This window comes from Hibiscus syriacus, unplaced genomic scaffold (assembly GCF_006381635.1).
Source record: "Hibiscus syriacus cultivar Baekdansim isolate YM2019G1 unplaced genomic scaffold, ASM638163v2 tig00005406_pilon, whole genome shotgun sequence".
NCBI classification, from domain to species: Eukaryota; Viridiplantae; Streptophyta; class Magnoliopsida; order Malvales; family Malvaceae; genus Hibiscus; species Hibiscus syriacus.
This window is the reverse complement of record NW_024062056.1, coordinates 325,544-352,783: the sequence shown is the minus strand read 5'-3', so window position 1 is coordinate 352,783 and position 27,240 is coordinate 325,544. Positions and strand designations below refer to the sequence as shown.

General features: G+C 33.9%; 2 protein-coding genes and 1 pseudogene across 2 annotated transcripts; 1 reads left to right on the top strand and 2 right to left on the bottom strand.

Moving 5' to 3' along the window:
* The first annotated feature begins 10,973 nt into the window (after positions 1 to 10,973).
* LOC120199287 lies at positions 10,974 to 12,174 on the top strand (annotated as a pseudogene).
* Positions 12,175 to 12,775: 601 nt separating this feature from the next.
* LOC120199286 (2-keto-3-deoxy-L-rhamnonate aldolase-like) lies at positions 12,776 to 13,931 on the bottom strand. The gene has a single exon (XM_039200415.1). It carries the CDS (start codon positions 13,898 to 13,900, stop codon positions 12,863 to 12,865), a length of 1,038 nt encoding a protein of 345 aa, XP_039056346.1. The 5' UTR covers positions 13,901 to 13,931; the 3' UTR covers positions 12,776 to 12,862.
* Positions 13,932 to 14,878: 947 nt separating this feature from the next.
* On the bottom strand, positions 14,879 to 24,442 carry LOC120199285 (serine/threonine-protein kinase TOUSLED-like). Its single transcript, XM_039200414.1, has 16 exons — positions 24,047 to 24,442; positions 23,551 to 23,640; positions 23,123 to 23,329; positions 22,395 to 22,445; positions 22,064 to 22,171; positions 21,932 to 21,976; positions 20,983 to 21,095; positions 20,581 to 20,647; positions 20,400 to 20,466; positions 17,203 to 17,300; positions 16,910 to 17,089; positions 16,540 to 16,750; positions 16,123 to 16,387; positions 15,871 to 15,925; positions 15,514 to 15,675; positions 14,879 to 15,170 (listed from the first exon to the last, which is right to left on the bottom strand). Exons 1-16 carry the CDS (start codon positions 24,302 to 24,304, stop codon positions 15,075 to 15,077), a joined length of 2,073 nt encoding a protein of 690 aa, XP_039056345.1. The 5' UTR covers positions 24,305 to 24,442; the 3' UTR covers positions 14,879 to 15,074.
* Between the last annotated feature and the right edge of the window lie 2,798 nt (positions 24,443 to 27,240).

Genomic DNA, 27,240 nt, shown 5'->3' with positions numbered 1-27,240 from the left:
CGCGTATTTTTCCCCCCTTCATTATTTATTCGATACAAACTCCAAAATCGACAAATAAACCCTAAACCTAAAGGCTTCTAAACTCTTCCTCTCCGACGGATACTAGCGTTATCATAACAGTGTCAGAAGCGCGGTCTTTCTCAAAGCTCTTCTCAACCCAGTTCTTCTCAACCATAACCTCCTTCTCAAACAAACGATTCTTCTGAGGAAATCAGGTCCTTCGAAACTCTGAACTTTAGATCCGATATGGAGAAACAAAGATGCCAGACGAGTTTTAAGTAAGGAAGATTCATCCCGAACGTGTCATTGACCTGGGTTTCTTGTTTGATGATAAATATGCATTTAGTTTTAAATCCACATTTATATCTTGGGATTGGCTTAAATTTCTTAGTGTAGAACCAAAATATTACCCCAACCTAGTTAGAGTCTTCTACAACAATGCTTCCTTACAGCACGAGTCTAATAAGACTAATATAATAGGAATTAATACCCATGTCATAGGAAAGGAAATATATATATCTCCGGAAACTATTGCGAAGGGTCTAGGTGTCGAGAATAAAGGGGATTCAGATGAAAATAATTTAGATACTACAATACAACGAGTTGCTAGAAATAGCCCAATTCACCTAGATGTAGAGTCGAGAGTGTTTCACAAAATGCTCACATGGTATATCCGCCCTAGTGGGGGAAACATTCAATGCTTCGAGACAACGATTATTGGTGGATAGCAAAGTATAAATCCAAATCCAAAACGGCTCCAAACATTGCTAAATTGATATTTAATACAATTGTATATATGGTCACAAAGGGTGCAACAATTTCAACTTCACTACCATATGGATGTGTCATCACCCATCTGTTGAAGAATAAAGAAGTTGATTTTTCGCATGACGCCCCTGTTCGATTAACCCGCAAGATTGACATGTTATTTATTAAAAAAGCGGGATATGATTTTGTTGAAAAACTTGGTTGGAAGCGTGTCAAGGAGGTCGGATTAGATCAAGAGAGGGAGGAAATTGATCCCATTGGCCATGAAGACGAGCAACCAATTGGAGACGCAATGATAGAAAAAGCTCCAGTTGGAGAGGATGTCACAATTAAGACCGTGATGGAATACATGGTCAATTTTCGGGAGCATATTGATTCCCTTGTAATTGGAATGTGAGCCGATATTTCATCATTGCGCGATGAAGTCTCCATGTTGCGTGACGAATTACATCAACGAAATCAAACGAGTTAGGTAATTCATTATTTATGGTTCTAAATATTTACACGTTCTGAAATATATTTTATTTTCTTTTAACATATGTGGACAACCAAGCGGTCAATGAAGATGACGATGAAGAAGATGATGATGATGATGATGATCCAAACAAGTATATCGTGTCTACAACGCCGCCTTCAAGAAAACTTTTAATTTTTTATCTCAATGGTGTCCTTGCCTACATCCCAAGACTGCCTGCAGGTTTTAATTCTATTCTTTTGTATCCATTATTTTAACATATAAGCGTAGAACTTTAATCTCATTTTCTTCATGTTGTAGATGTTGTCCTCAGAACAGGATTATTTGAATTTATGCAATTTTGTGCAAACAATTTTGTTGTTGCCATTTGGTCTTCCAAGATGATGTTAGAACTGTTAAGCAATTGAATTACTGTAGCCAAAATCGTTAATATACAATTGAACGTTGACATTCAAACTTGATTACAATCTCAGGCATAACGTCAACCGTGTACTTGAGAAACTACCTTTATTTTCTGAGCATTTTCTATTCGTTTGGGTAAGATGAATGTCATTACAGTTTGCTGACTTTTCTTTGTCTACGATTCCTACATATTTATGTTCGACTGTTTGTGAACAGGATCAAGCAAAATGCAAAACATACGATAATGTTACCTACTGTAAAGATCTCAATGATGTTTGGAACGCGTGTCCTAATTTTAACGAGCTAAATACACTTTTGGTCGATGATTCAGCGGAAAAAATGATTTATAATCCGGTAAGTTGTATTTATGCAATTTGTTTTTCTGGTTAAACATGTGTTCATACATTGATTATTTTAACAATTTATGTGTTTATATAGAAATACAATTACATATGTCCACATACCTTTGACGATGCTTCCCATTCGAACAACAGTGCTCTAGGTATGACACAAATTTATTCATGCTTATGCGAATTTAGTTTATTGTTAGTAAAATTGCACCTCATTAGTTTGATAATTGAAATTATTTATGTATGTCCTCAGAAAAAGGCGGAAACATAAGAGAGTATTTGGAAAATTTGTTGAAGGCGCCTAATATTCCGGACTTCGTTAGAAATAACTCTTTTTTATCGGATTAATTTCGTTGTCGGTACATTATTTGAACATTGTTGTGTATGTATCTTTTGGTTTGATTATATTGTGTGTATATTTTCATTAATTATTCCATATTTGCTTCTCTGTATACAGATACATTTGAGGATTTTTGAAATATCAATACTAGTTATTAATGTATTTTACATCTGCGTACAAATATATCGAAACACATTATTAAAAAAAATGTTTTCTATGATCTCCACAACAAAGTTTTCATACTTAGAAATATCGGTATATTTATAATCGTTTTCTATAATGTATCCAAACTTAAAGTTTCACATAAAGTGTCGATCCATATATAAAAAGTAACGACCAAAAAAACATCAAAACCCATAATTATAATGTAATTGGTAATTTTTCAATATAACCGGTATAAATATACCAGTTTTATGAAAAATATGTATACAACATTTATCGACACTTATTAATATTGTGTCGATACTTTTTGTCCAGAATGGATGCCAAAAAAGGTGAACATACAAAGTGTCGATACATTTTCATAGAGTGTCGATCCAAAAGGGTTGCACGTATAAAGTATCGATACATTTATTAAAAGTGTCGATCCCAAAAATATCGAAACCCATAATTATAATGTAATAGGTAATTTTTTAATATAACCGGTATACATATACCGGTTTTATGAGAGAATAGGTCTATAATATGTATCGACACTTATTAATATTGTGTTGATAATTGTTGTCCATAATGGATGCCAAAAAGGGTGAACGCATAAAGTGTCGATACATTTTCAAAAAGTGTCGATCCCAAAAACATCGAAACCCATAATTATAATGTAATAGGTAAATTTACAATGTAACTGGTATAAATATACCGGTTTTATGAGAGAATAGATATACAATATGTATCGACACTTTGTTGAAAAACCCCAGGTTTTATTGGCTATGCTGTCAACATGATTAACCTGGATAATTCCAGTTACAAAACTGATTCCGGCCATGATTGCGGGAGACTATACTCTACAGATTGTTTGGCATTTATGTGATGATGCGGATGAAATATTAAACGGTCTCGTAATCCATAATAAAAATAGACTAAGAGAGTAAATTTTGTAAATATAAGGTTAATTTTGTATAATTTACATTATACTCAAACTGAGCTTGACTTGAGGACATGTTAGTTTGTTATGTCCCTCACCGTTGCAGTACCCACATCGCCTAATTATCTTCTTGACCTTGTTCTTCGGTACTTCTTTTCGCTTGTGTTGTTTTCGTTAAGGGTCACGAACGTTGTTTACTACAATGCTCTGGTTGACTGAATCATTCAAACCAAACGAGTTTTCTAATTCTTCTATTAGTCTTTTCATCTCATCTCTTGCGGTTTTGAAAGACTCGTCTGTCTTTGATGCAATGTAGCATAACCTACATGACGTTGAACGTAGAGCAGCGAACCGTGCCATTTGCATCACTTCTGGAGACACATTCAAGTCAACATAACTGGGTACAGAAGCCTTCGCATCATTAGTCCACCTACTTTGAATCAAAGTTCCGGGAAAATATGTGTAATCCAAGTGCTTCAAAATATGAAGTTGATGGCGACACGGAAGTCCAACGGTCTCGAATTTTTTGTAGGAGCAAATTAGGGTTTTCGTACGAGAATCAAAACTAATTTCAAATTTCCTATTTTTTCTTTGTACTTTAACAAAATATAATGTTGACATTCATGTGATAAGGACTGAATCTCTGCCTCAATCCGGTACAATGTTTCCCGTAGAAGTTCATCTTGGAACGCACAAAAAGATTCGCAGGTAAAAATCACAGCAACATGGCTTTCAAGGTCGAACAGTTTTGTGATCTGGAAGGGCTTCGTATGGGAACTTAAGTAATCCGCTTTCAACTCGTTCATACACATTCTACTAATTCCATCTTCAATTGCACAAACAACATCTAAATATGTCTTCTTGTGTTTCAGTGCAATCGCTAGTGAAGCATTCATAGACTCGCACCTTTGTGTTAAGCGAATATTGGCAAAGAAATGATTGGTTAGATATGCTTGTTCCCATAAGTGCCGTGTATTTCCCTTCTCAATCACCCATGGATACTTTTCGACGTTGAATTCTGAAACAACCGAACACCATTGAATATCAAATTCCTCGGTTGTCTACCAGGAAGCCATGCATTTTGAGAATGCTGCTGTAAATTTTGGGTCACCAATGTTAGCTTGTGCGTTACGAGAAAGATGCCAATAACATAATTTGTGCTTAGCATAAGGGATAATAGATTTGATAGCCCTCTACATTGCCCTATCCCCATCGGTGACAACTGAAATAGGTGATTTATTCATCATGGCTTCTAAAAAATTTTGTAGCACCCACTCGAAAGATTGAGACGTCTCGTCAACAATTATGGCAGTGGCAAACACAATTGTGTTATGGTGATGATTGACACCGACAATAGGCATAATTGGTCGACCATACAAATTATCTTTGTACGTTGTGTCGAACTCAATTACATCACCAAAGCATGTGTAATCCGATCTCGATGTAGAATCCGACCAAATAAGATTATACAATGCCCCTGATTCGTATATTGAGTATGCCATAAAAAACCCGGGATCATCATGTTTCTTATAATCAAAGTAGGCAATAAGCGCATTCACATCTCCAACGACGATTTCCTTTGCTTTACCTCTTTAAAGTGCATTGTAGAAGTCTTTATGTGTAAATCTAACATTATGATAGCCCCATGCCTGTTACGTTAAATAGTTCATTACTTGTGACGTGCCAACACCGACCTCTTTCAATGTTATTGCCTCATCGATATCAGTCTTACTTACAGCTCTATTAGAACGCATAAATGGTGTCATAGCAGGTGTGCACATTGCATGATTATGTTCCTGATAAGACTTACTTATAACCCATTGATCGTTTGTATTTGTTGTTGTAACTACGACTCTAGCCTTACATCCTGTTCTTGTGATTGGCGTATGAGCACGTTGACGATTAACAGTATTGACTTTTGATGCTCGAAACCCTTCTTTGGAACAACAAAATTCTTGTATCTTCACATTCCCTTCCACGTCAAGCCGTGTTGTTCCCTTACGTGCACTAAACCCATGTTCCCGTGTGAATCCCTTGTAAAAGTACCAAGCTTGATCACGTGAACAGAAGAGCTGACCAACTAATCTGTCAAATTCATCAACATTATGTACTTCATGGCATTCCTCGGTTGCCTTAACATTGTCTGCATCAGTATGATCCATGGAAAAAATTTTATTGTGTAAGTTCAGTGGTCCCGGAGTTGATGGAGATGTAAGCAAATGTTCATTGAACATGTTTCAGTCGTGTTGCTTTCAATAGGATGTGGTATTGGTAGTGGTAGTTAAAGGGTGTGTACAATATTAAATTCGCAGTACATATTTAAGTATGTACAATAACTACCTAAATATGTGTCAATACATTTTATACAAGTATCGACCCAAAAAACATCAAAACCAATAATTATAATGTAATAGGTAAATTAACAATGTAACCAGTATAAATATACCGGTTAATTAGAAAACAGGTCAACATAATGTATCGACACTTGTGTAATTTGTGTCGATACTTATTGTCCAAGATGAATGCACAAACGAGGTGCACGCATAAAGTGTCGATACATTTATTAAAAGTATCGATCCCAAAAACATCGAAACTGATAATTATAATGTATTAGGTAAATTTACAATGTAACCGATATAAATATACCAGTTTTATGATAAAATAGGTCAACATAAAGTATCGACACTTGATAAACTTGTGTCGATACTTTTGGTCCAGAATGAATACCAAAAAGGGTGCAACCATAAAGTGTCGATACATTTATAAAAAATATCGATCCCAGAAACATCGAAACCCATAAGTATAATGTAATAGGTAAATTTTTAATGTAACCGGTATAAATATACCGGTTTTATGAGAGAATAGGTCTAAATAATGTATCGACACGTTGTTAGTTTGTGTCGATACTTTTTTCCAGAATGAAATATGAATGCCCAACCAGGTGCAAGCATAAACTGTCGATACATTTAAAATTGTATCGATCTAAAAAACATCGTAACCGATAATAATAATGTAATAGGTAAATTTGCAATGTTACCGGTATAAATATACCGGTTTACTTCGAAAATAGGTCAATATAAGCGCTACCTATTACATTATATAAGAGTTACCTAATATGTTATTGTACTTGATAATATTTCCGGATAAATGCCTATTTTATTATATAAGCGCTACCTATTACATTATATAAGCGCTACCTAATATGTTATTGTACTTGATAATATTTCTGGTTAAATGATATAATATTACCGATCAAAATTTTAACCGGTCACTTGTTTAACCGGTCACGCCGTTTTTAGCCGTTTTTTAACCGCCACACATCAGAACTTCCCCTTTAGTTATTTGATTATTGTTTTGTGGAATGGTCAAATGGATTAAGGATAGTGGTTTCTAAAAGTATTTTTAGGTCAAAAAGTTTATTTTAATCATAAAACTAATATTAAACGGATAAAAAGTAAAAAAAATTACGATGGAAACAATGATAAAATCTATGATTTCAAGATTTTTCAGTTTTAACTTTACGATTAGAAGAAAATTATAATTTTACTCTTATAGACTACACTCAATTATGTATTTACATTTTATTTTAATAATTCAATACTAACATCCTTCAAAAAATTATTTATTAATTAATATTTTTTTTAATTACTAATTTTTTAATATTGTCTTTGTCAAAAAAATATTGATAATATACTTTTTAATAAATATTTTATATATATAAATATTATTGATGAGTTATCTTATCATATTTTTTATATTTTATTATAGTTTAAGTTAATATATTTTATATATCATATTATTAATAAGTGTAAATATAATTTAAATGTTATATTAATAATTTATAACATAATGTCTATAATAAATATTTTATCTTTTTAAATTTACTTTTTAACAATAATCTCAAACAATTAAATTTTAAACTATACTTTTGTACAACACTTTTAAAAGTTCACTTCTACAATATTTTTAAAAGTCACTTTTTAAAAACTACGCCAAAATGACCCTAAATAATGATAAATGAATTAGTATTTGATTAGTTAGTTTTGATAATTAATATTAAAAAATCATATATATATATATATATATATATATATATATATATATATTTCTACTTTTTTAAAATATTAACTCCGACACATAACAATTATACAAATAAATAAAATTAAATGTAGAAAGGTTTAGAAACTTAGAATGACTAAACATTATTATGTTTCCACTCACTTACGTAGTGTCTTCTAATCTCAGTAGATATCTTTAATATCCATTATTAATTTAGTCTCACCTTAAATTGCGTTTGATTTATGGAATGTAAGATTATTTTTAGAATAAAATTAATGGAATGTTATGTTACTATGAGAATATTGTATTATTCATTTTGGTTTGCTTAAAAGGAATGTAAGATTACAACGTTTGGTTAGAGGAATATAATATTACTTGGATGCATATTTTACCAAATTATCCTTATGATATATATTTTTTAACAAGTAAAATTTTAATAGTAAACTCATATATTTGAATGAAAATTTATAAAAATATTTTAATTATTACACTGTCTAATTTTAAAAGAAAATTAAATTTAACATATAATTAATATATCAAACTTATAATTTTAAATAATTTTCATAAGTATCATATTTATTTATATAAAATATAATATAAGATAAAAATAATAGTGTAATCTCGAATGGACAAATATATTATTTTTAATGTATAAGATCTACTTTTTAGTAACTTAAATTAAATATTATTTTAAATAATTAAATTTTTTAACAATAGTAATATTTTTATCTCATGAAATTATAAAATAACCAATATACTAAATATTAAAAATATAAAATAATTTTGACTACTCAAATTTATCAATATTTTACTAAATTAAGCTCTTTGTATATTTTTATTATTAAGTTTATAATTTTAAGTAAAACAAAAATAATAAGAATTGAGAATGATCTATATAGGAAAAAATTATTTTTTCAGGGGTATTTGTGTCAAAGCGGTGTGAATTGTTTCATTACCTAAGAATTTGAGATAATGTCATTTCCACCATTTTAATTAAAAAAATATTACTATTGATAATAAATTATTACTTGATAATGATATTTTCTATAAACCAAACATGATAATACAATTTAAAAAAAAATTATTCTCCTTAATAATAATCTTTTCCATAAACCAAATATGAGAATAAAATTTTAAAAAAATATTATTCTCTTTAATAATGATGTTTTCGCAATCTAAAAATAGATTATGTGGTGCTTTCACATTTGAAAAACAAAACGTACATTTTGTTATTTGGACTTGAATGAGTATATAATGGATACTGCAGAAGAAGTTCATGGGGGATGCTATACTCTGTGCCGACAAAACCATCTGGCACCCAATAATCAATATAATACACATGACAATAAACTAAAACTAATATTGGAAGGACAGCTTGTCTAATATAATATTTTTTGAAGGGGGAAAAGCATTTGCTACTAAAATCATTCTACGCCAATATCTCCCCCCCCCCCCCGTTATAAAAGAAATAAGAGTGCAACGAAAATGAGTTGGACGACCCCTGTTCCCACCAAGTTGCAAAATCGGAAGCAATGAATGATTGATCAGTGTGCGTAAGCCCACGTGATTTGCCTCCCTCACTGTTAAGAGAGAGAGCTAACATGCGCCGGGTCTAAGTAATTTCTCAGTTTCCCCAATGTTAACATCTGGTAAACGCCAGTTTTTTTTTCACGTTGGCGGTTTTCCGATCGGTCCACCTCGGCTCTCCTCTGCTCCTGCAGCACTGCTCTCGGTTAACATGCGCACATGCAGGCAACGCAATAAAACCAAACCTTGTTCTATCAAAATGATTTAGGGTAAACTATGCATTTAGTATTTAAACAATCGATTTTGATTCGTTTTAGTATCTAAACTTTTAATTTTTTCAAAATCATATTTAAAATTTAATTTTTGTTTCATTTTAGTAAAACGTATCTAAATTACCAGTTTTTATCCGTTTTAATACCTAAATTTTTAATTTTTTTTCAAAACTTAATATTAAATTTTGAACGGGATACTATAATGAAACAAAAATTAAATTTTAAGTATGATTTTAAAAAATTAAAAATTTAAATACTAAGACGGATTAAAACTAATAGTTTAAGTACTAAATACTTAATTTATCTAATAATTTAAGTAAATTTCAAAAGACCGAAACAGTTGAGATCTAAACATCAAAAGCAGGTCTTGTGGTCTTATCACTTGTTCAAACTTAAATGTAACCACAGCTGACAGTGAAATGGGTTGGGCCAGGTTCAAATCCACAATAATTGATTCTTTTGTTTTTTTTAATAGTTTTATTATATAATAATTAATTTCGAATCACATTAAAGGATCAGTATAAAATTTGATTCCAAACATCAAGCAGTAAAGATTTTGATACGATGGATTTAATAATTTGTATAATTTTTTTTCAAATATATTCGAGAATTAATTAAAAACTAATATAGTTTAAGAAAATACTAGTATTTTTAACGTGTGATATTTAGTTACAAATTGGCTAAAGGGAAAAAAAATCCCAAGAGCAATAACGAAAATATCATTGATCCAGCCAATGACAGAGTCCATCGAAATCGAACCACCCATTGGACTCAAAATTAAAAAAAAAGTACAATAGAAATTTAACCATTAAATTTTACTCTCTTATCTATTTTGTTTATTAAATTTTAAAAATATTTTAATTTTTACAATTTAAGAAAAAATAAAAAATTTCCCTCAAAGTAACGTTGTTTTACATTTATATAAAAATCTATTTATAGTGTCGTTAGTAAGAAAATAATTGAGTTAAAAATAAATTTAATGTATTAAGTTTAGTAAAAAATTTTAAAAATAAAAAATACAATAAATGAAATTAAAAAAAAGGGGTAAAATTCAGTTCGTAAATTTGTAATTTACTCTCTATGTTTGACCTTATATTTCTTTACAAACGCTAAAGACAAATTCTCCTTTGATGTAAACTCGAGTTGCTTTCCCAAACAAATCCTGTTTCCATAATCTGAACCAACGAGGCAAAAACAACACTGAAGACACCGTGTAATATGGAGGAGGATGAAGAAGGGTGGTGATCGTTGGCGGTAGAATTGGTGGTTCTCTCCTTGCCAAAACTATCCAATTCAATGCTGATCTCACTTTCATCGATCCGTAAGTTTTCTTGGCTTTTTTTTCCCTTCAAAATATTTGTTTTTCTTCTATTTCAATTCATTTCTAATGAAAAACTCTGAAATGCGAGTTCAATGAATCCAACAGCTTAATTTAATTTCTGGCTTTGTTTTATTTTCCATGGTGCAAGCCGTTTGATATGTATAAATAAATAATATGGGATTGAAGCAGTATATATAGGATTTGGTGTTGTTTTGGATAAGTTTAGCTTCTATTTGGCTCCTTAAAAGCTCTTAACGCCGACAATTGATCGAACTGGATTTGGTAAACCGCCGTGGAAAGGAGAGTGATTAATTGGAAGATCTTTGTTCTAATTTCAGGAAGGAGTATCTTGAGCTCACGTGGGCAAACTTAAGGAACATGGTGGAGCCATAGTTTGCAGATGATCAGTGATAAACCATAGAGAATACCTTACAAATGGACGAATCATTACATCCGCTGCCATAAACATCACAGACACTGAAGTATTGACCACCAACGGCGGTCACGGTGTTTATGATTATCTTGTAATTGCTACTGGACATGGCGATCCTGTTCCGGTAACTAAGGTGGAGAGACTCCATCAATATGATGCAGGTAAAAAACTGCAACAACTCATTGTCTTCTTATTCTATTATTAGATGCAGTCATTCGAGTATTGGTGAGTCGAGGCTATGAACTTATTGTAAATGTTTTGTGAAACTGAAGTGTATTATTAAGTGTGGATATACTGTGGCCGTGGAATGCATTATTGAGGAACAAGATAAAAAACTGATGTATATTATGTGTACAAGATAGAACAATTTTGGATTATGTTCTGCTCAAATTAATTCTATTATATCCATAATGCTGGCAGAAAATCAAAAGATACAATCTGCTCAATCTATTTTGATTGTTGGAGGAGGTCCTTCTGGTGTTGAACTTGCCGGAGAAATTGCTACCGACTTTCCGGGTAAGAAGGTTACGCTGGTTCATAAGGGACCAAGGTTGCTGGAATTTATTGGAACCAAGGCTTCTGACAAGAGTTTAGGTTGGCTGAGATCAAGGAAAGTTGAAGTAAAACTAGAGCAAGCAGTTGATCTGAATTCAACTTCAGATGGAAGTCAAGTATATAGAACCTCAACCGGAGAAAGTATCCAAGCGGATTGCCATTTCCTTTGTGTCGCAAAACCATTGGCCACGGAATGGCTTAGTGAGAGTATATTGAAGACTAACTTGGATAAAAACGGAAGGTTGATGGTTGATGAGTATTTGAGGGTCAAGGGTCGAAGCAACAAATTCGCAATAGGAGATATCACCGATATCCCAGGAACTCAAACAAGGTTACTTAGCTCATAGACATGCCTTGGTGGTGGCTGAGAACATGAAGTTGTTGATGGATGGAGGAAAAGAAAGAAAAATGGCCAAGTACAAGCCTGGTTCGGCGATTGCAATAGTTTCCCTCGGAAGGAAAGATGCGGTCGCGCAATTTCCGTTTACGACTCTCCGCGGATGTATTCCAGGCTTGCTCAAATCCGGAGATTTGTTTGAAGGCAAAACCAGAAAACAGATGGGTTTACAACCTTAAGTTACAGAGATCTAGATGATACTCACAAAACAGGTCCATTCTTTCCCCCAATATACTCTCCACATATCCCCGTCGTTTTGATCATTGCACTTTCAGATTACTCTTGTTTTGAATATTAAATCGAGTACAACATGATGACATTACCTGTTCTTTTATTGACATACTATTTTTTATATGTCTATCTCATTTTTCTTATTATTTTATTTTTTTTCTTTTAAATTATAGTTATATACATGTGTCACATGTCGATGTTGGAATCACTATTTTCTGATTTTTTTTATCACTTAAGATATTCACGAATTCGCTCTATCATCTCTACAACTTAATGAATTTTAAAACTTGTAAAACTATAAATCACTCAAATATACAATCTCTATCGTTGCTCATGTACATAGTTAGTGAAAAGATAGATAGTTGGGGTGATATAAACAGAATAATTCAAAATTTTGATATTTAAATTGAAAATTTTTATAGTTAAGTAATGAGATTTACCTCTTATGAGTGTCTATACAATCTGATATTTATGACAATAGAGAAGTGCTATATGTTGAAGCCTTTAATGAACATGTTTGGCACCAAAAAGCAAGCAGCCGACTGTCGAAATCTCATAAAGATGAACTGAACTGGAAGTTGATTTCATTGCCGTCTACGAAACCAATACTTACAAAGGATTGCAACCAAAGAGTACAAAAATGCATCAATTTTATTCACTCCAATACTTCTTATCGGAGTCTTTATCATCTTCCCCATCGGAATCAGCCTTGAGACTAATCTTGAACTTCCTAACATCCTCCACCGCTGCATTTCTGAACAGCCCAATATCAACGGCGCCGGAAACCATATGATACCCACGCTTTCCCAGCTCCTCCGGCGGATCATGAGGCATTGCGAAACCGCCCAAGAAGGCTCCACCACCGTTTTTCGGGTCCGACTTTAGCACCCCTTTCTCCGCCGTCCTCAACACCTCCTTTACCTTCTTGTGACCCGGGTCCCAAAGGTAACCCACGCTGGCGCTTAAATCCAGCGGACCCATTTGAATACAGTCGACCCCTTCGACGGTGGCGATGTCCTCCACTTTTTTTACACCGTCCACAGTCTCGACTTGGCACATTATTAATAGATCCTCCATGTAGTTACTCAGATAGTCTTCGTTGATCCCGTAGTTGGAAGCTCTCACCACCGTATGAGCAGATCCACGGATTCCGTCGGGAGGGAAACGGCAATACGAAACCGCCTTTTTAGCGTCTTTAGCGGATTCAATCATGGGGAACATGATCCCTTGTGGGCCCAGGTCAAGGGCTTTTTTGGCCCAAGCGCCGCGTGACTCGGGGAGGCGGATGATGGCCGGAGTGTTGGTCTGGGTGAGGGAGCGGAGCATTTGGAGGGACTCGTGGATTCCCCCAGGGCCGTGTTCCATGTCGATAACTACGAAGTCGTAGCCAGAGAAGGAGGCGATTTCGGCCAAAGTGGGGGAGAACGAGAGGAGGAAGATGCCGTAGAGGGTTTCACCGTCGCGGAGGCGAGATTTGAGAGAAGGCGGGGAGGGAGAAGTTGAGGGATTCCGGGAGCTTTCGAGAGGGAAAAGTGTGGGGAATTTGGTGAGGCTTGAGGGTTTGAATGAGGAAATGGATTGATTGAAAGAGGGAAAGGAGAACGATCTGGAGGAAATGAAAGGAAGAGCCTTTACCGGGGAAATTTTAGGGGCGCCGGCTACGGCGGTTGTGTTGGTTAGGGCCGCCATCTGCTGTGGTGGGTACTTGGGCTTCGACGTAAAAGAACTTTGCTACCAGGAATATATTTATAACAATATTTTTCCTTCTCAAACCTGGGCTTGTGTTGTGTATACAAAAATCTTCAAACCAAAAAATCCAATAAATAAAAAATTTATTTAACGAACTCCTGTCGTATTTTGTCAAACTAAATCAAAAATAGATTTATATATAATCAAGTTTTTTTTTTAACTTTTTATGTCGTTAAATCAACCTAGTTACACTTTTTGATATGTGTAAATAACATGACATGGGATTGAAGCAGTATGTGAAGGATTTGTAGTTGTGTTGGTTATGTTATTATTATTATTATTAATATAGTGTTTGTGGTAGTATTCATTCTCAATCATTTGAAAATAAACGCTCAAATATCCTATAATTTTTCGTGCTCGAATTTGCGTCATCCAACAACAACAACAACAATCAATCCTTTATCCATTGGTTTGTGCTTGTTTTGGGTAAGTTTAGCTTCTATTTGGCTCTTCAATGTTGACAATCGATGGAATTGGATTTACAGATGTAGACTGATGAAAGGAAGCTGTTTGTTTTAATCTCAGGAAGGAGTATGTTGAGGTCACATGGTGGAGCCATCCGAATCACGGAAATAACCAACGCTCCAACCACATTACCACTAACGTAAGGAAAGTAATGAATGGCCAACTTTTATTACTACAAGGACTGTCTCAGTCCTCCGGATTATAAACATGAGAAGAGGGTTTTTTACTGTAATGACCTCTTACCACTTATACACTGCAATAATCCAGGAACTCAAACCTTGAAGTTGTTGATGGCTGGAGGTAAATGAAGAAAGCATAACAACCAAGTACGAGCCCGGTTCGCCGAAAGAGCTACAATAAAAATTCAAAGACTAAAATGACAACTAACAAAATTAGAGGGCCAAAAAGGTCCTCCTTGTCTTTTCTTTTGTGAATTTTAAAAGCTCTACATGATATTGAACACTTTTCACAAACCAAAATACTGAGGTTAATACAAACAGAAGCAGGGTAGATGTATAATCACAACAAAACCTTTACAATCTGTACAAAATTCCATGTGGTTTATTTCAAGAGAATTGGAAGCAAATTCTGCAGCATCCCGCACCCTGCTCTTTTCTATTTTGGAACTCTATGACATATTGTACAGTTTTTACTTCTTTGAATATGTAAGATACGGATCCTGTGCTATTGCCAAAACATCCGGCCTTTCTGCTTGATTATATGTTAGACATCGACGAATCAAATCCTGCACGGTTAGATATCGGGTTATGTCATTGTTAAGCGACCAAAAGTTATCCGAATTGTGAAACTGCTGAAATAGAACACTAAAATCCAGAAAATCTGCAGCACGTGCACAGAAACAGATAACAAATGCCTCCTCCTACCCATAGCTTTAGCTCAATTGGCTCATGAAGTTATATCCTAAGAGAAGTGGCATTTAGCAAGTCCAGAATTCTCTCTAGAATGAACAATTGAACATTGAGTTAAAGTCCGAAATAAATGTAATTAATAATTTAAACCTGCTTTTGACGCTCACTAACAGAATTGTTTCATCCCGTAGCAACTGACAAAGATAAGAAAGTACTGACCTTTGCCTCATTGGAGACAGTAGGCCTTAATGGGAATTCAACTTTATGAGCTTTAATAATTGTGTCTTCACGCAATATTCGCTCTTGAGTCTGGTCGTGCCCAAAAGGACGTCTACCAAAAAGCATTTGGTAAAGTAGAACACCAGCTGACCAAACATCAACCTGGTTTTAATGGAATAACACATCAAAAGAAAATTTGATGACACAAATAACAAACCATTCGGGTGCATAGGTCTGATAACTTCTAAGCATTCGAAGAAGAAAATTTCGCAAGGGCAGAAAATTTTAACTTTTCATGGTAATGAAACCATCTGCTAATAAAGTGAGAAGGAAAAGATTGGGGATGGAGTCACCTACCTTTGATGAAATCAGAGGCGTTCTGCTAAGCTCAAAGCATTCCGGGGGCAAGTACCTGAAATCACAAAATAAAAATCAACACAGCGTTGCACATTAAAAGAAATGAGATATGACCACACACATGAACAAGCACAAAATAGAAAGAATAGTAGATAACCGGCATAAGAGACATGAGGAAGTTGCAGCAGAACTGGGGAGAAAAACCAGCAAAGGTAGACATTTTCAAGGAAGGACATTAAACTGCATACTTACCAATAAGTTCCAGCTCCTTGGGATGTAAGTTCCATACCCTGGGATCCAACATCATCCTCTAATATTTTGCTAAGACCAAAATCAGTTACTTTTGCTACACCTAACTCATCAAAGAGAACATTACCAGGCTTCAGATCATAATGGATAATCTTCTGTGCTCTTTTGTTCAAGTATACAAGGCCTTGAAATATTTGAACTATGATAATCCTAGCTTCTTTTTCGGGCAATACTGGTGTTGCCTTCAAAACAGCATCAAGGTCTTTGCCTGGAAGCAATAAGAGAAATCAGAAGATAAAAAGAAATTAAATATGCATGGCAGATCTATCAAACCATTATCCAGACAGAATTTGTAGGTATTCTCTACCAAGAAACTAAACCAAAAAAGCTCCCAGACAAAAAAAGTGGTCGTTAGTTTACCACTACAGTACTCTAAGACAGTGCAGAAAGCATTCTGGTCAATCTCAAATATGTCCCAAAGCCGAACAATGTGATGGTGCACCAATGTCTTGTGTATGTTGTACTCTCGAATTGCATGTCTTATGTAACTTTGCTTCTTATCCTCACTCCACTGAGCATTCAGGCCATGAAGTTTACATGCAACGTATCTATGCTCTACCAAGTCATAAGCCTGCCGGAAATTTCTTAACTTCAAATCACTGCAAAAAGATATATTTTCACAATTGCCAATTTTGGCAAAGGATTTCTAGACTTTTGACACATCTAATAGACCGTGTTTAAACATGCTTAGAAATACATTTCAAAGATATAAGCTTGCCAGTGTTCTGACCTTATAAACCTCACTGAATCCACCTCTGCCAAGAAGATTTAAAAGGGCATATCTATTATTCAGTATTTGAAAATTGTTAAAACGGGATCCATCCTCATCTCGAATGCGCTTCATTTCACGTATAAGCCTTCCCTTATCTAGTTCATAGCGATCTCTTTCACGGAGAAGACTTTCCTCCTCCTAAAGAAAAATCATAACTCAATCATGGTGGATTGCAAGAAAAAAAATCAACATAACTGGTATGGCTTTTTAATAATATCAGATAAGGCAAAAACTTGTACAGTTAAACTTACACGCTTAATAGAGGCAAGACGCGATTTGTATATCTCATCCTGGATAAGGGTATCTTCTTCTTGCACACCAGATTCTACATCACTAACATCACCCTTGTCTTCAAACAAAAGAAAAGTTGTCTTCACATAGTGCTTAGAAGTATACTCCTTTAAAAACTTATTTCTCTGAGTCATGCTGGATGTGTGTGTATAAAATTTAGGTGCATATACAGAGTAAGGTCTTCAAGTAGAAGTTGGGTGCAAGTAAATGTCAGGCATCACTACTTACGGGTAACTTACGACTCACCAGTGCCAACTCAATAAGTCAACTTTAGGTCATAATTTTTTAAACATACATATCGTGCAAATAATGGCTAAAAGAGACTAAAGTATAAGCATTAAATCTACAGCCAGACTCCTGATTAGCAAATAAGTCTCCAACGAGTTGGCTCAAAACAGCACATCGTTTACAAAATAGAAGCTTGTTGGCTGCCAAGCATGCAATAAGTTCTATAGAACATGGCGTCCATTTGGTCGTACGATGGCTAACCAAAAACTTATTTTACTTATTTCAAATTGAGTAATAAGATATTAGTAAAATAGTGGTCCGCTACAAAGATCCTGACTGATCTTTAACAAATTTGTTTTTTCTTATTTTGGGCTACTGCTATGTAATTACAAAGATGGGTAAGGGGTTGAGACAAGGGTGTAGCTTGTCCCCTCTTTTGTTCAACATTGTTGGTGAGCTCTTAAATCTAATGTTGAGTAAGGCTGCTGTTCTTGGCCTTTTCGAAGGTTTCAGTATTGGTAAGGTCGGTAATCTCTTTAATTTGACACATATCCAGTTTGCAGACGATCTAATCTTATTCTGCAGAGACTCCTCCAGCCAAATTCTTAATATTAAGAGAGTTTTGAGGGTGTTCAGTTTAATTACAGGGCTTCATCTTAACTTGTCCAAGAGTAAATTGTTTGGGATTAATATGACAGAAGACAGTCTACAAGATTTTGCACTGGAAGCTGGTTGTGGGGTTGGATCTTTTCCTATGATTTATCCAGGTTTACCGATTGGGGCGAATAAGAATTCTGAGTTATTATGGGAGCCCATTTTACAGAAAGTTTACTCGAGATTAGCAGGCTGGAAAGCAGTTTCACTTTCGATGGCTGGAAGATTGGTGTTGGTAAAATCGGTGTTGTCATCCTTACCTATTTTTTACCTCTCTATTTTTAAGATTCCGGGGAAGGTAAATCAGAAACTAAATTCAGCAATGGCCAGATTTCTTTGGGGTGAAGTTTCAAACAAGAAAAAGGTTTATTGGGTGAATTGGAATACGGTATGTCAACCATTTGAAGAAGGTGGCTTAGGAGTTTTGGATTTGAGTTTGGCTAATAGAGTTTTGCTTGGGAAATGGGTTTGGAAGTATGCAAATGAAAAAGACTCTCAATGGAAAAAATTAATTTGTTGTTCGCATAATATCAGTACATTATCTTTGTCAATAGGCAAAGCTGTTTCTCCTCAAGACTCTTGGCTATGGAGAGGGATTCTGAGTAACTATGAGAAAAAGGATGAGATTGGAGAGTGTTTGAGGTCCAACTCGAAGATACAAGTGGGGAACGGTAGGTCAATTGAGTTTTGGAATGATATTTGGGTCAATGGATCTTCTCTAAAGATTCAATTTCCTAATATTTTTTCCCTTTCTACTAATAAAAGGGGTAAAGTGGCTGAATTTGGTGCCTTTGAAAATAATGGATGGGTTTGGAATATTAAACTAAGGAGAAATCTTTGTGATTGGGAGTTTGAGCAGTGGTGTGCGTTAATGAGTTTGATTCATAATATTGTCTTGAATGAATCTATGGAGGATTTTCTAGCTTGGTCGGGGAAAGGCGAAGGCGTGTATTCGGCAAAATCGGGTAGACTCACTATTTCATGCAGAATGGGAACTCCTTTTCAGTGGAAGAAATGGGTGTGGTCTGGAATGGCTCCTCCTAGAGTAGAAACATTTCTTTGGCAGATTACTCATCAAAAATTGGTAGTTAGAGTGGAATTGAAGAAAAGAGGGATTTCGATAGAAGATGTTTTGTGTCCTTTATGTCATAAATATGAGGAAACAATCCATCATCTGTTTATTTCGTGCTTGGTTGCAGAGGAATTGTGGTACAGATTTGTAAGACTATGGGATATTTCTTCAGTTATGCCTCAAGAACCTTCTTCCCTTCTTTGTTCCTAGTCTTATCTAAGGGAGCAATCTACTATTTGGAAGTTTATTCCAGGAGTCGTTCTATGGTCTTTATGGAAAGCTAGGAACTCAGTGTGTTTGAGAACTGGAAACTAGACACTTCTTCTTTGTTCTTCATTTCCAGGGTTAGAACTGGAAAGCTAGGAATTGATCTATTCCTTTCGTCTGAATGGGCTTCGAAAGGAAGATTAATCCTAGAGTCTGATTGTAAATCAGCAGTTGATTGGATTCTGTCACCAGTTTCTGCCCCTACGTTTCTCAGTACTTTGGTTGGGGAAATTGGGACCTTAGTTTCTGCTAGGGGTATTATTGTTAGATGGATTCCTAGGAGTTGCAATTCGGAGGCAGATAAGTTAGCTAAGGAGGGGATTGGTTGATGATTATAGCTTTATGGTTGGTTTGGTTTGTATTTTATTCTGGGAAGTTATGATGTAAGATTATGTAATTTTGGTTTATTAATAAGATGAGGTACTCTTTTCCTCCTTCCGATGTTGCCTCTTCCACAAGAGCCAACTAAGAAGGAGGTTTTTAATGAGACCTATTCCTATCAAAAAAAAATATCAACACTTATTTCCTGTGATTACAGGATATTATAGTTCAATTATATTTATCATTGATATGCCAACTTTGCTTTAAGAGGTTGACTCTCAGAAGGTTTATACCTTACTACCTTTAAGGCATACTCCTTGCCTCATAAAAGGCAAAAAAACTCATCATCTAATTCTTATTATACTTTTATTGTTTACCATAATGGTAGTTAATCACATGTGCACTCTACTTAAAAGCAACATACATAAGCATATTAAACATAATGCTTTAAATAGGAACTCACATCCTTAAGTTATACTAATTATGATTCCATAACAATTAAAACAAACTTGATATATGCATAAATTTATTCCATATAATATCCGAACTTAAACTAACAAAGTGTAAAGACAATAGGAATTCTTAAATCCTGTAATCACAGAAGTAATGAATTACCAGATTGTCGCTTCTTCAATTGTTTCCTCTGTCGTTCAACAGCCTCCTTAACTTCTAACAATTGTCTCTAAAAGAAAATGAAAGGGAGACGTATTAAAAAATAAATAAAATAATCATGATTGCTACACTAATTAATTTTTACTTTTATGATTACATAGACAATATAGAAAGAATAACATACAAGATGAGCATTCAGATCTTTAAGTGCTTGCCCATCCTCCCACGTTTCGGAAATGATTGTTCCAGCTCTGAAGGCAAAAAGAACATGGGGTAAATTCATTAATCAAGAGACACAATGAGTTGTAACACTGTTATACAACATCAACATGAATGATGCACATAATAGCTTTCCTCCCTTATGTAGAGAGAATTGTAAGAAATATCGCATTTATATGATTCACCAAAACACTTTTTCCTCCCACATAGGTTTAACAACAGTAACACACATTTAATTAGCACCATGGAATTATGGACACCGTGGTAACTTTCTCTCTCTCAGACAGCATTGTGTAACGCATCAGGAATCGGTACCAACTATCAACAACATAAACTAAATACGCGAAGCAATTTAATCTTTATATACCTGATTACTCCCACATTTCCGAGTCTCAAGGAATCCTGCCTTACTTTCATCCTAGCTTCTTGTCTCTCAGCTTTGGAAACAGCGATCAACAGATCAGATATCATTTTTGTTCTCTGAACCACAATCAAATAAGAAGCCCAGGATTAAAACTGACACCATAAATTGTTATCAAGCAGACTTAACAAACGTTCGCTTTCTAGTACTTTTATTTTCATTTTCCTCTTTATGCATGGGTGGCATATTTACAAAGTTTGATGTTCTGCGTTTGTGAAACGAACTACATTTTAGAAGATCAATTATGCGCATAAAATTAACAGTCCACAAGTATATTACAGACAAGCTTCCTCAGAAGACACATGGTGAATGGGAAATATAAGAAACTTCATAAGTCTGATTGAAGAAAAGAACAAGCCTCCATTATAGCTAATAAAAAAAATTAGGTCCTTTAGTTTCGATTATCACATAACGTGTAATTCCCATCAGAAACGAATTAAATAATGTGGGACGAGAGTTCTTTTTAGAAACATTGCCTAAAAAGAAAAATGTCATTCATCAAAGGCTTTCCACTGTAGAACTCTTGTTCACTACAGTTTAAGTCTACAAGATTTAGCTGCTTTTGTATTAAAACAGAATAACAGAACGATGTGAAAACCATATACAGTCACCATCCCATCTAAAATATGTTAATTTTATCTGAAAAAGAAAAAAGGATCCCTTCCTGGATTTTGTTAAAGACATGAACATAAAGTTTATATATTTCTTACTTCAAGAATTATAATCCTTTCCCCAGTCCCCCCTGGGGAGGGAAACCACAACGAGGAAAATCCCGTTCATCTAAGATCTACACTATGAATGTACTAGAGGTGTGATATAGGCTCACGTCAATGGTTATTGACTAAGTTGAGAACTTTCAGTATATTAAGATCCATCGATTAAGTATAATAAACACCTTTGGCTTCATTTGCTGATCATAATCTTTAATATCTTTAAATTCCTGCAAAAACGCAATAAATACTAAAAGGTAAGTAATAAAGTAAACAAAGAAGTTTGCACCATATATTAGCAGAGCTACTTTAAGAACCTTTTCTAGTTGCCGACAAAGATTTTGATAGTCAGAGGTTTCTTGTCGACATTTCCGTAGGTCCTCCTCCAATGCTGTAGCTTTTGCACGCAAAGATGTTACCTCTTCCTAAGTAGGTTGCCAACCAAAAGAATTTGAACTGAGTCATAAAAATCTTCCGTGCATCTAAGGAAAATGATGCAAGTATATATTTACAAAAGAAAAGTTAACTGGTTGCAAAGCAAATCACAGTCCTTTTTCCTCCACATTTTTGAACAAAAAAATATTGCCTCAAAATTGAGGAGCAACTTTAAATAGTTTAAATAAACACGAACTTTACGAAGATACATACCTCTAGTGAAGTGCGCTGATCAATCTGGAGCTGCTCTTTGAGCCTACTATCCTGAGATACAAATAAAAATAGCAAACTGCCTAAGAGTGTATGTGATATGACTTATATAACTTATACTGTATAAAAGAATTAACAACTATGTAGTTTTCCCAACTAGTCTGGTATGCAATAAAGGAAAGGAACAATTTTTTTCTTTTGTTTTCCATGTTTTTCTCTATTTGTTTCAAATTTAAGAAAGGAAAAGCTCTTCTTCAAATTTTCTTTCTCAATAAACCAGTTAAATGTAGAAGGAAAAAAGACACTTGGACAACTGGAGTCTTACAGGTTTAAGATCCAGTATAAAGTAAATGCATTTTTTCTTATCAATAGAAGTCATACATTTTATTTATTTTTCCCCATGTCTCCTTCCTCATGAACAGTGTAAACTCAAAGCACAATAAATAGGACTCCACAAAATTAGCTTAAACACTGAAACAGGAAAAATGCTAGCCATGTACTTGAGATTAGTTTATTTTCCTTCTGTGTTTCACATTTCCTTTTTAAAACTTTATAATTTTGACCTGTAAGGCTGTAATTGCCCCAAGCTTAGCGCATACACTAAAACAAACGGTTCAACATACCAAAAAGGCTGCTGGAGAATAATATAAAGTGCATTTTTGGTGCTGGCGACTTTAACTATTATAAGGGAGAGAATCAAAAGCATAGCATCCAGTGGCAGTAAAGCACACCTTATGGAAAGAGTTCTCGAGTTGACCATTTGAAAGTGTTACAACCGAACCAGATATTTGTTGTCTTATCTGATCATTAGCTCTAGAACCACGGCCTCTGCTTGAAACAGAATGTAATCTTCCACGGCCTTGTTTTCTTCTATTTCCTTCAGAACTTGCCTTGGACTCCACAGGTTCAACAATCTTTTGCCTCCCTTCAGTCACTGCCTGGCCAATTTTTCAAAAAAGGAGTACATAAATAATCCTTTTCTAGAAAGCAATAAAGGAAAAGTTACAGTGAATACAAAAATAAATAGAGACGATATGTGAAGCTATCCAATAGACTTCTTCGGAAAAAGATGATTGAAGAGCTCAAAAGCAAAGAGATAGCTTCCAAGCCTCCAAAAAGAAAAAGAATAAAACTCCCGACTCATAAGTCATAAACCTACCTCAACATGTTGAAAAACTGGCAAGTTATTGTCTCCTTGGATTTTCTGGCGCTTCAGTGTGTTGGCTTGTATTAAAAACTCGCCTTCATTCTAGAATCATGTTACATGTGAAATAGCATCAATTTAGTTCTTAAAACTTGAACTAAACAATTCAAATTTATATAGAAATGGTGCAAATGACAACTTCATTTGCCAAAAAAAAATTATTAATTAGAATATTTTATCCCTTTCAATGACCCAACATAACAAAATAAAACTCCAGTTCATTTACACTCATCGTTTCTACCAGGCAGGCTGTATCGCAGCACAAATAAAGTCAATGCCAGGTTAACCACTACATTCCAAATCAATAAACAATTAGTATACCAACATCCATATCTCAATTGTTCTACCTAGAAATAATGTGTTGATGGGAAATGTCCCCCCCAAACCGAACCGCATTTGAAACGGAGATGAAATAAAAAAAAATGTTAAAAGAATTGTGAGGTCATTTTACCTCGTCATCGGAATCACTTGAACTATAAGCCTCCGACAAGTCCTCAGCAGAAACGAATTTCGAAGCTGAAGATGGAGAAGGACAAGGCGGTTGTTGCTGCTGCTGCAGTTGCTGGTTTTGCGGCTGTTGCTGAGAAGCAGTGGCTGAAGAGGCCTTGCCTACCAAGCGAGCTTCGAGCTTCGCGATCTTAGTGGGTAAAGATAGGTCCGATTGGTTTGAGGAATTAGAAGAGAAATGTGACAACATATCATCTGACATTGCGATCAAACCAAAAAAAAGAATGATCAGATGATTACGGGGGAAACGGGAACAAAAATCCTAAAGAAAAAAGTTTAGGGTTTTTCAAAGAAGAAATAAGGCCTGCTTAGGGGAAGATTTTCTCTTTTGAAGTTTTGAAATTTGGGCAAATGGAAAATATCAAATGGATTTTGTAACTGCCATTAAAATAAGGTAACCAATTGAGGTGGAATAAAATGGTAAACTACACCAGTTGGTCACTAATATTTAAAATATTTAATTATAGCTATCATTCTTTATACATTTTCATTTAATCACTAGTGTTAACTTTCGTTTCCGTTTATATCATTCGTATATTACTTTTTGTTATTAACATGTTTCGTCCTATTGAATTGACATGTTTTATCATTTAATTGGTTAATAAAAAATAGATAAACAATGAACAATGATGCATTATGTTTTGAAAAGATAAGAAGAAAGCACTCTTAACTATCTCTATATATGATCCATCAACACAATAATCCTATCATATTCTGAAAATGGCTACATTCGATGGTTGATGGTAAACACTCATCGATGACGTGAGATTTTGATCGAATTATAGGATTAAATTGATATTTTATATAAAATTTAAGAAATAAATTAAAAAATAACTATTCATGATGTGTTAACAAAACAATGATCAAATTGTAACAAATCAATAGCGTAAGTGATTAAAATATATATTTTAAAATAAGTGACAAAACATTAACAAAATTAAAACAAAAGTGATCCTTCTTATATTTTACCCATTGTTTAAAAGACTAGGTTGTAGATTAATGAATTGTGGGTCCTTCATTGCACGTGCCGTCATGTGTTATTGCTCTTTTGCTTTGCTCTTTCTTTCCTCCGTCGCATCTAAATTAAGAGTAAATTATAAGTTTAGTATTTAAATTGTTAGTTTTAGTATTTAAATTTTTAATTCTTTTAAATTATATTTAAAGTTTAGTTTTTATTTCATTTTAGTGTCTCGTTCAAAATTTAATATTAAAGTTTGAAAAAAAGTTTAAGTACTAAAAATAATCAAAACTGATGGTTTATGTACTAAATACGTTAAGGTTTTAACGGTGAGTACTTAAATAAAATAAAAATTAAACGTTACGTATGATTTTGAAAAAATTAAAAATATAGATATTGAAACGGATTAAAATTGATAGTTCAGATATTAAATATATAGTTCACCCCTAGATTAGTTTATTAATCTTACATGTGGACGAAGTTTTGCGAGAACTAGTAAAGGTTGAGATTGCACATTTTTTGAGTGTTTAGGTGCGATTTATATTTTATATAAAATATAGGCTTAAGTAAAAAATAAGTGTTCAAACTATACATATTTTTACGAATAGGTGCTTACAATATTTTTCGGCTCATCCAGGTGTCTAACATTACAAATGTTACAAACTATACGACGAATCGATGTTTTATACCCCTCAAACTCTAAGTTGAAAATCGGGATCCCATTAGATTTCTACGACCAATCGGTAGTAAATACGACAACATATGACTAGGATGATGGCAGGGACTACGCTAACGACAGTGATCGTGGTTGGAAAAGATGGCAATAGCGGACCAAAGGTAGAATTTAGAGATTTTGAAGATTTGAGGTTATTTTATAATTCAAGATATTTTAAAAGAAAAATAAATTTTAAAACAATCAAATTGTGACATGTGTCACTTAACGTGTGTAATTAACGTTGTTGAACGTTGTTAACAGCCTAGGTACCTAAATGAATAAGCACCTGAATGGACTGAAAAATATTGTAAGCACCTATTAATAAAAATAAGTATAATTTTATCGATTATTTTATACTTAAAGCCTAAAATATATGCGAGTTAACTCTAGATTTTAATCATCATATAATTGGACAAGTAGATTGTTTTTGCTTTTGACAAATGTATTATTCTACGTGATTGATATGGATCAGATAAATTGCAGGTCAAATCAGATCAACACTAATTTGTTCCATAATCTGTTTCGTGTTTTGACGGAGAAATTATTTGTATCAAATATTATTTTATATTTATCTCAAATTTATTAAAAAAAAGCATTTGCTTATAAATATCAACTAATAAACTTTACCATAGTCCATTTATAGATGCATTGTTTCTTGTCTAAGGATATATATTTGTTCAGAATACGATGAATTATGATTTAATTCGATTTGATTGAATCAGTTTTAATAGTAGGTTTGGATTTAGTTTTGGGATAAAAAATCGATCCGAAGTAAAATAATAAGAGAAAATAATTTTAGTGATCGAAAATGTCTTATAATATACGATTTTAATTAATTTTTTTTGAATTTTCGAACATGACCAACAAATTCGCAACACGAACTCCAATTTCGCAACACATGTTCCAAAATCGCAACGTGAATAGATAAATCACAACGCGAATAGGTAAATCGCAACGTGATTTTCAAATTCGCAACGCGATTTTCAAATTCGCAACGGTAATTACCGACATAGGTAAACAGTACTATCGCAATGTGATTTTCAAATTCGCAACGCTAATTACCGATATAGGTAAACAGTGCTATCGCAATATAAACAATACTATTGCAATGCGATTTTCAAATTCGCAACGCTAATTACCGATATAGGTAAACATTACTATCGCAATGCGATTTTTAAATTCGCAACGCGATTTTCAAATTCGCAACGCTAATTACCGATATAGGTAAACAATACTATCGCAATGTAAACAACACTATCGCAATGTAAACAACACTATCGCAATGTAAACAACACTATTGCAATGTAAACAATACTATAACAACGTGATTTTTTATACCGTGTTTACCTATATCGGTAATTGAGTTGCGAATTTACCTATTCGCGTTGCGATTTACCTATTCGCATTGCGATTTATCTATTTCCGTTGCGAATTTGGAAAATCGCGTTGCAATTTTGGAACCTGT

Coding starts and splice junctions, on each gene's coding strand:
- LOC120199285 (XM_039200414.1), bottom strand. CDS start 24,304: ATGTCAGATGATATGTTGTCACATTTCTCTTCTAATTCCTCAAACCAA. Junction 22,446..23,122: donor TCGAGAACTCTTTCCATAAG/GTGTGCTTTACT, acceptor TTTGTATCTCAG/GATAGTAGGCTCAAAGAGCA. Junction 17,301..20,399: donor ATTGAAGAAGCGACAATCTG/GTAATTCATTAC, acceptor TTTTGTTTGAAG/ACAAGGGTGATGTTAGTGAT.
- LOC120199286 (XM_039200415.1), bottom strand. CDS start 13,900: ATGGCGGCCCTAACCAACACAACCGCCGTAGCCGGCGCCCCTAAAATT.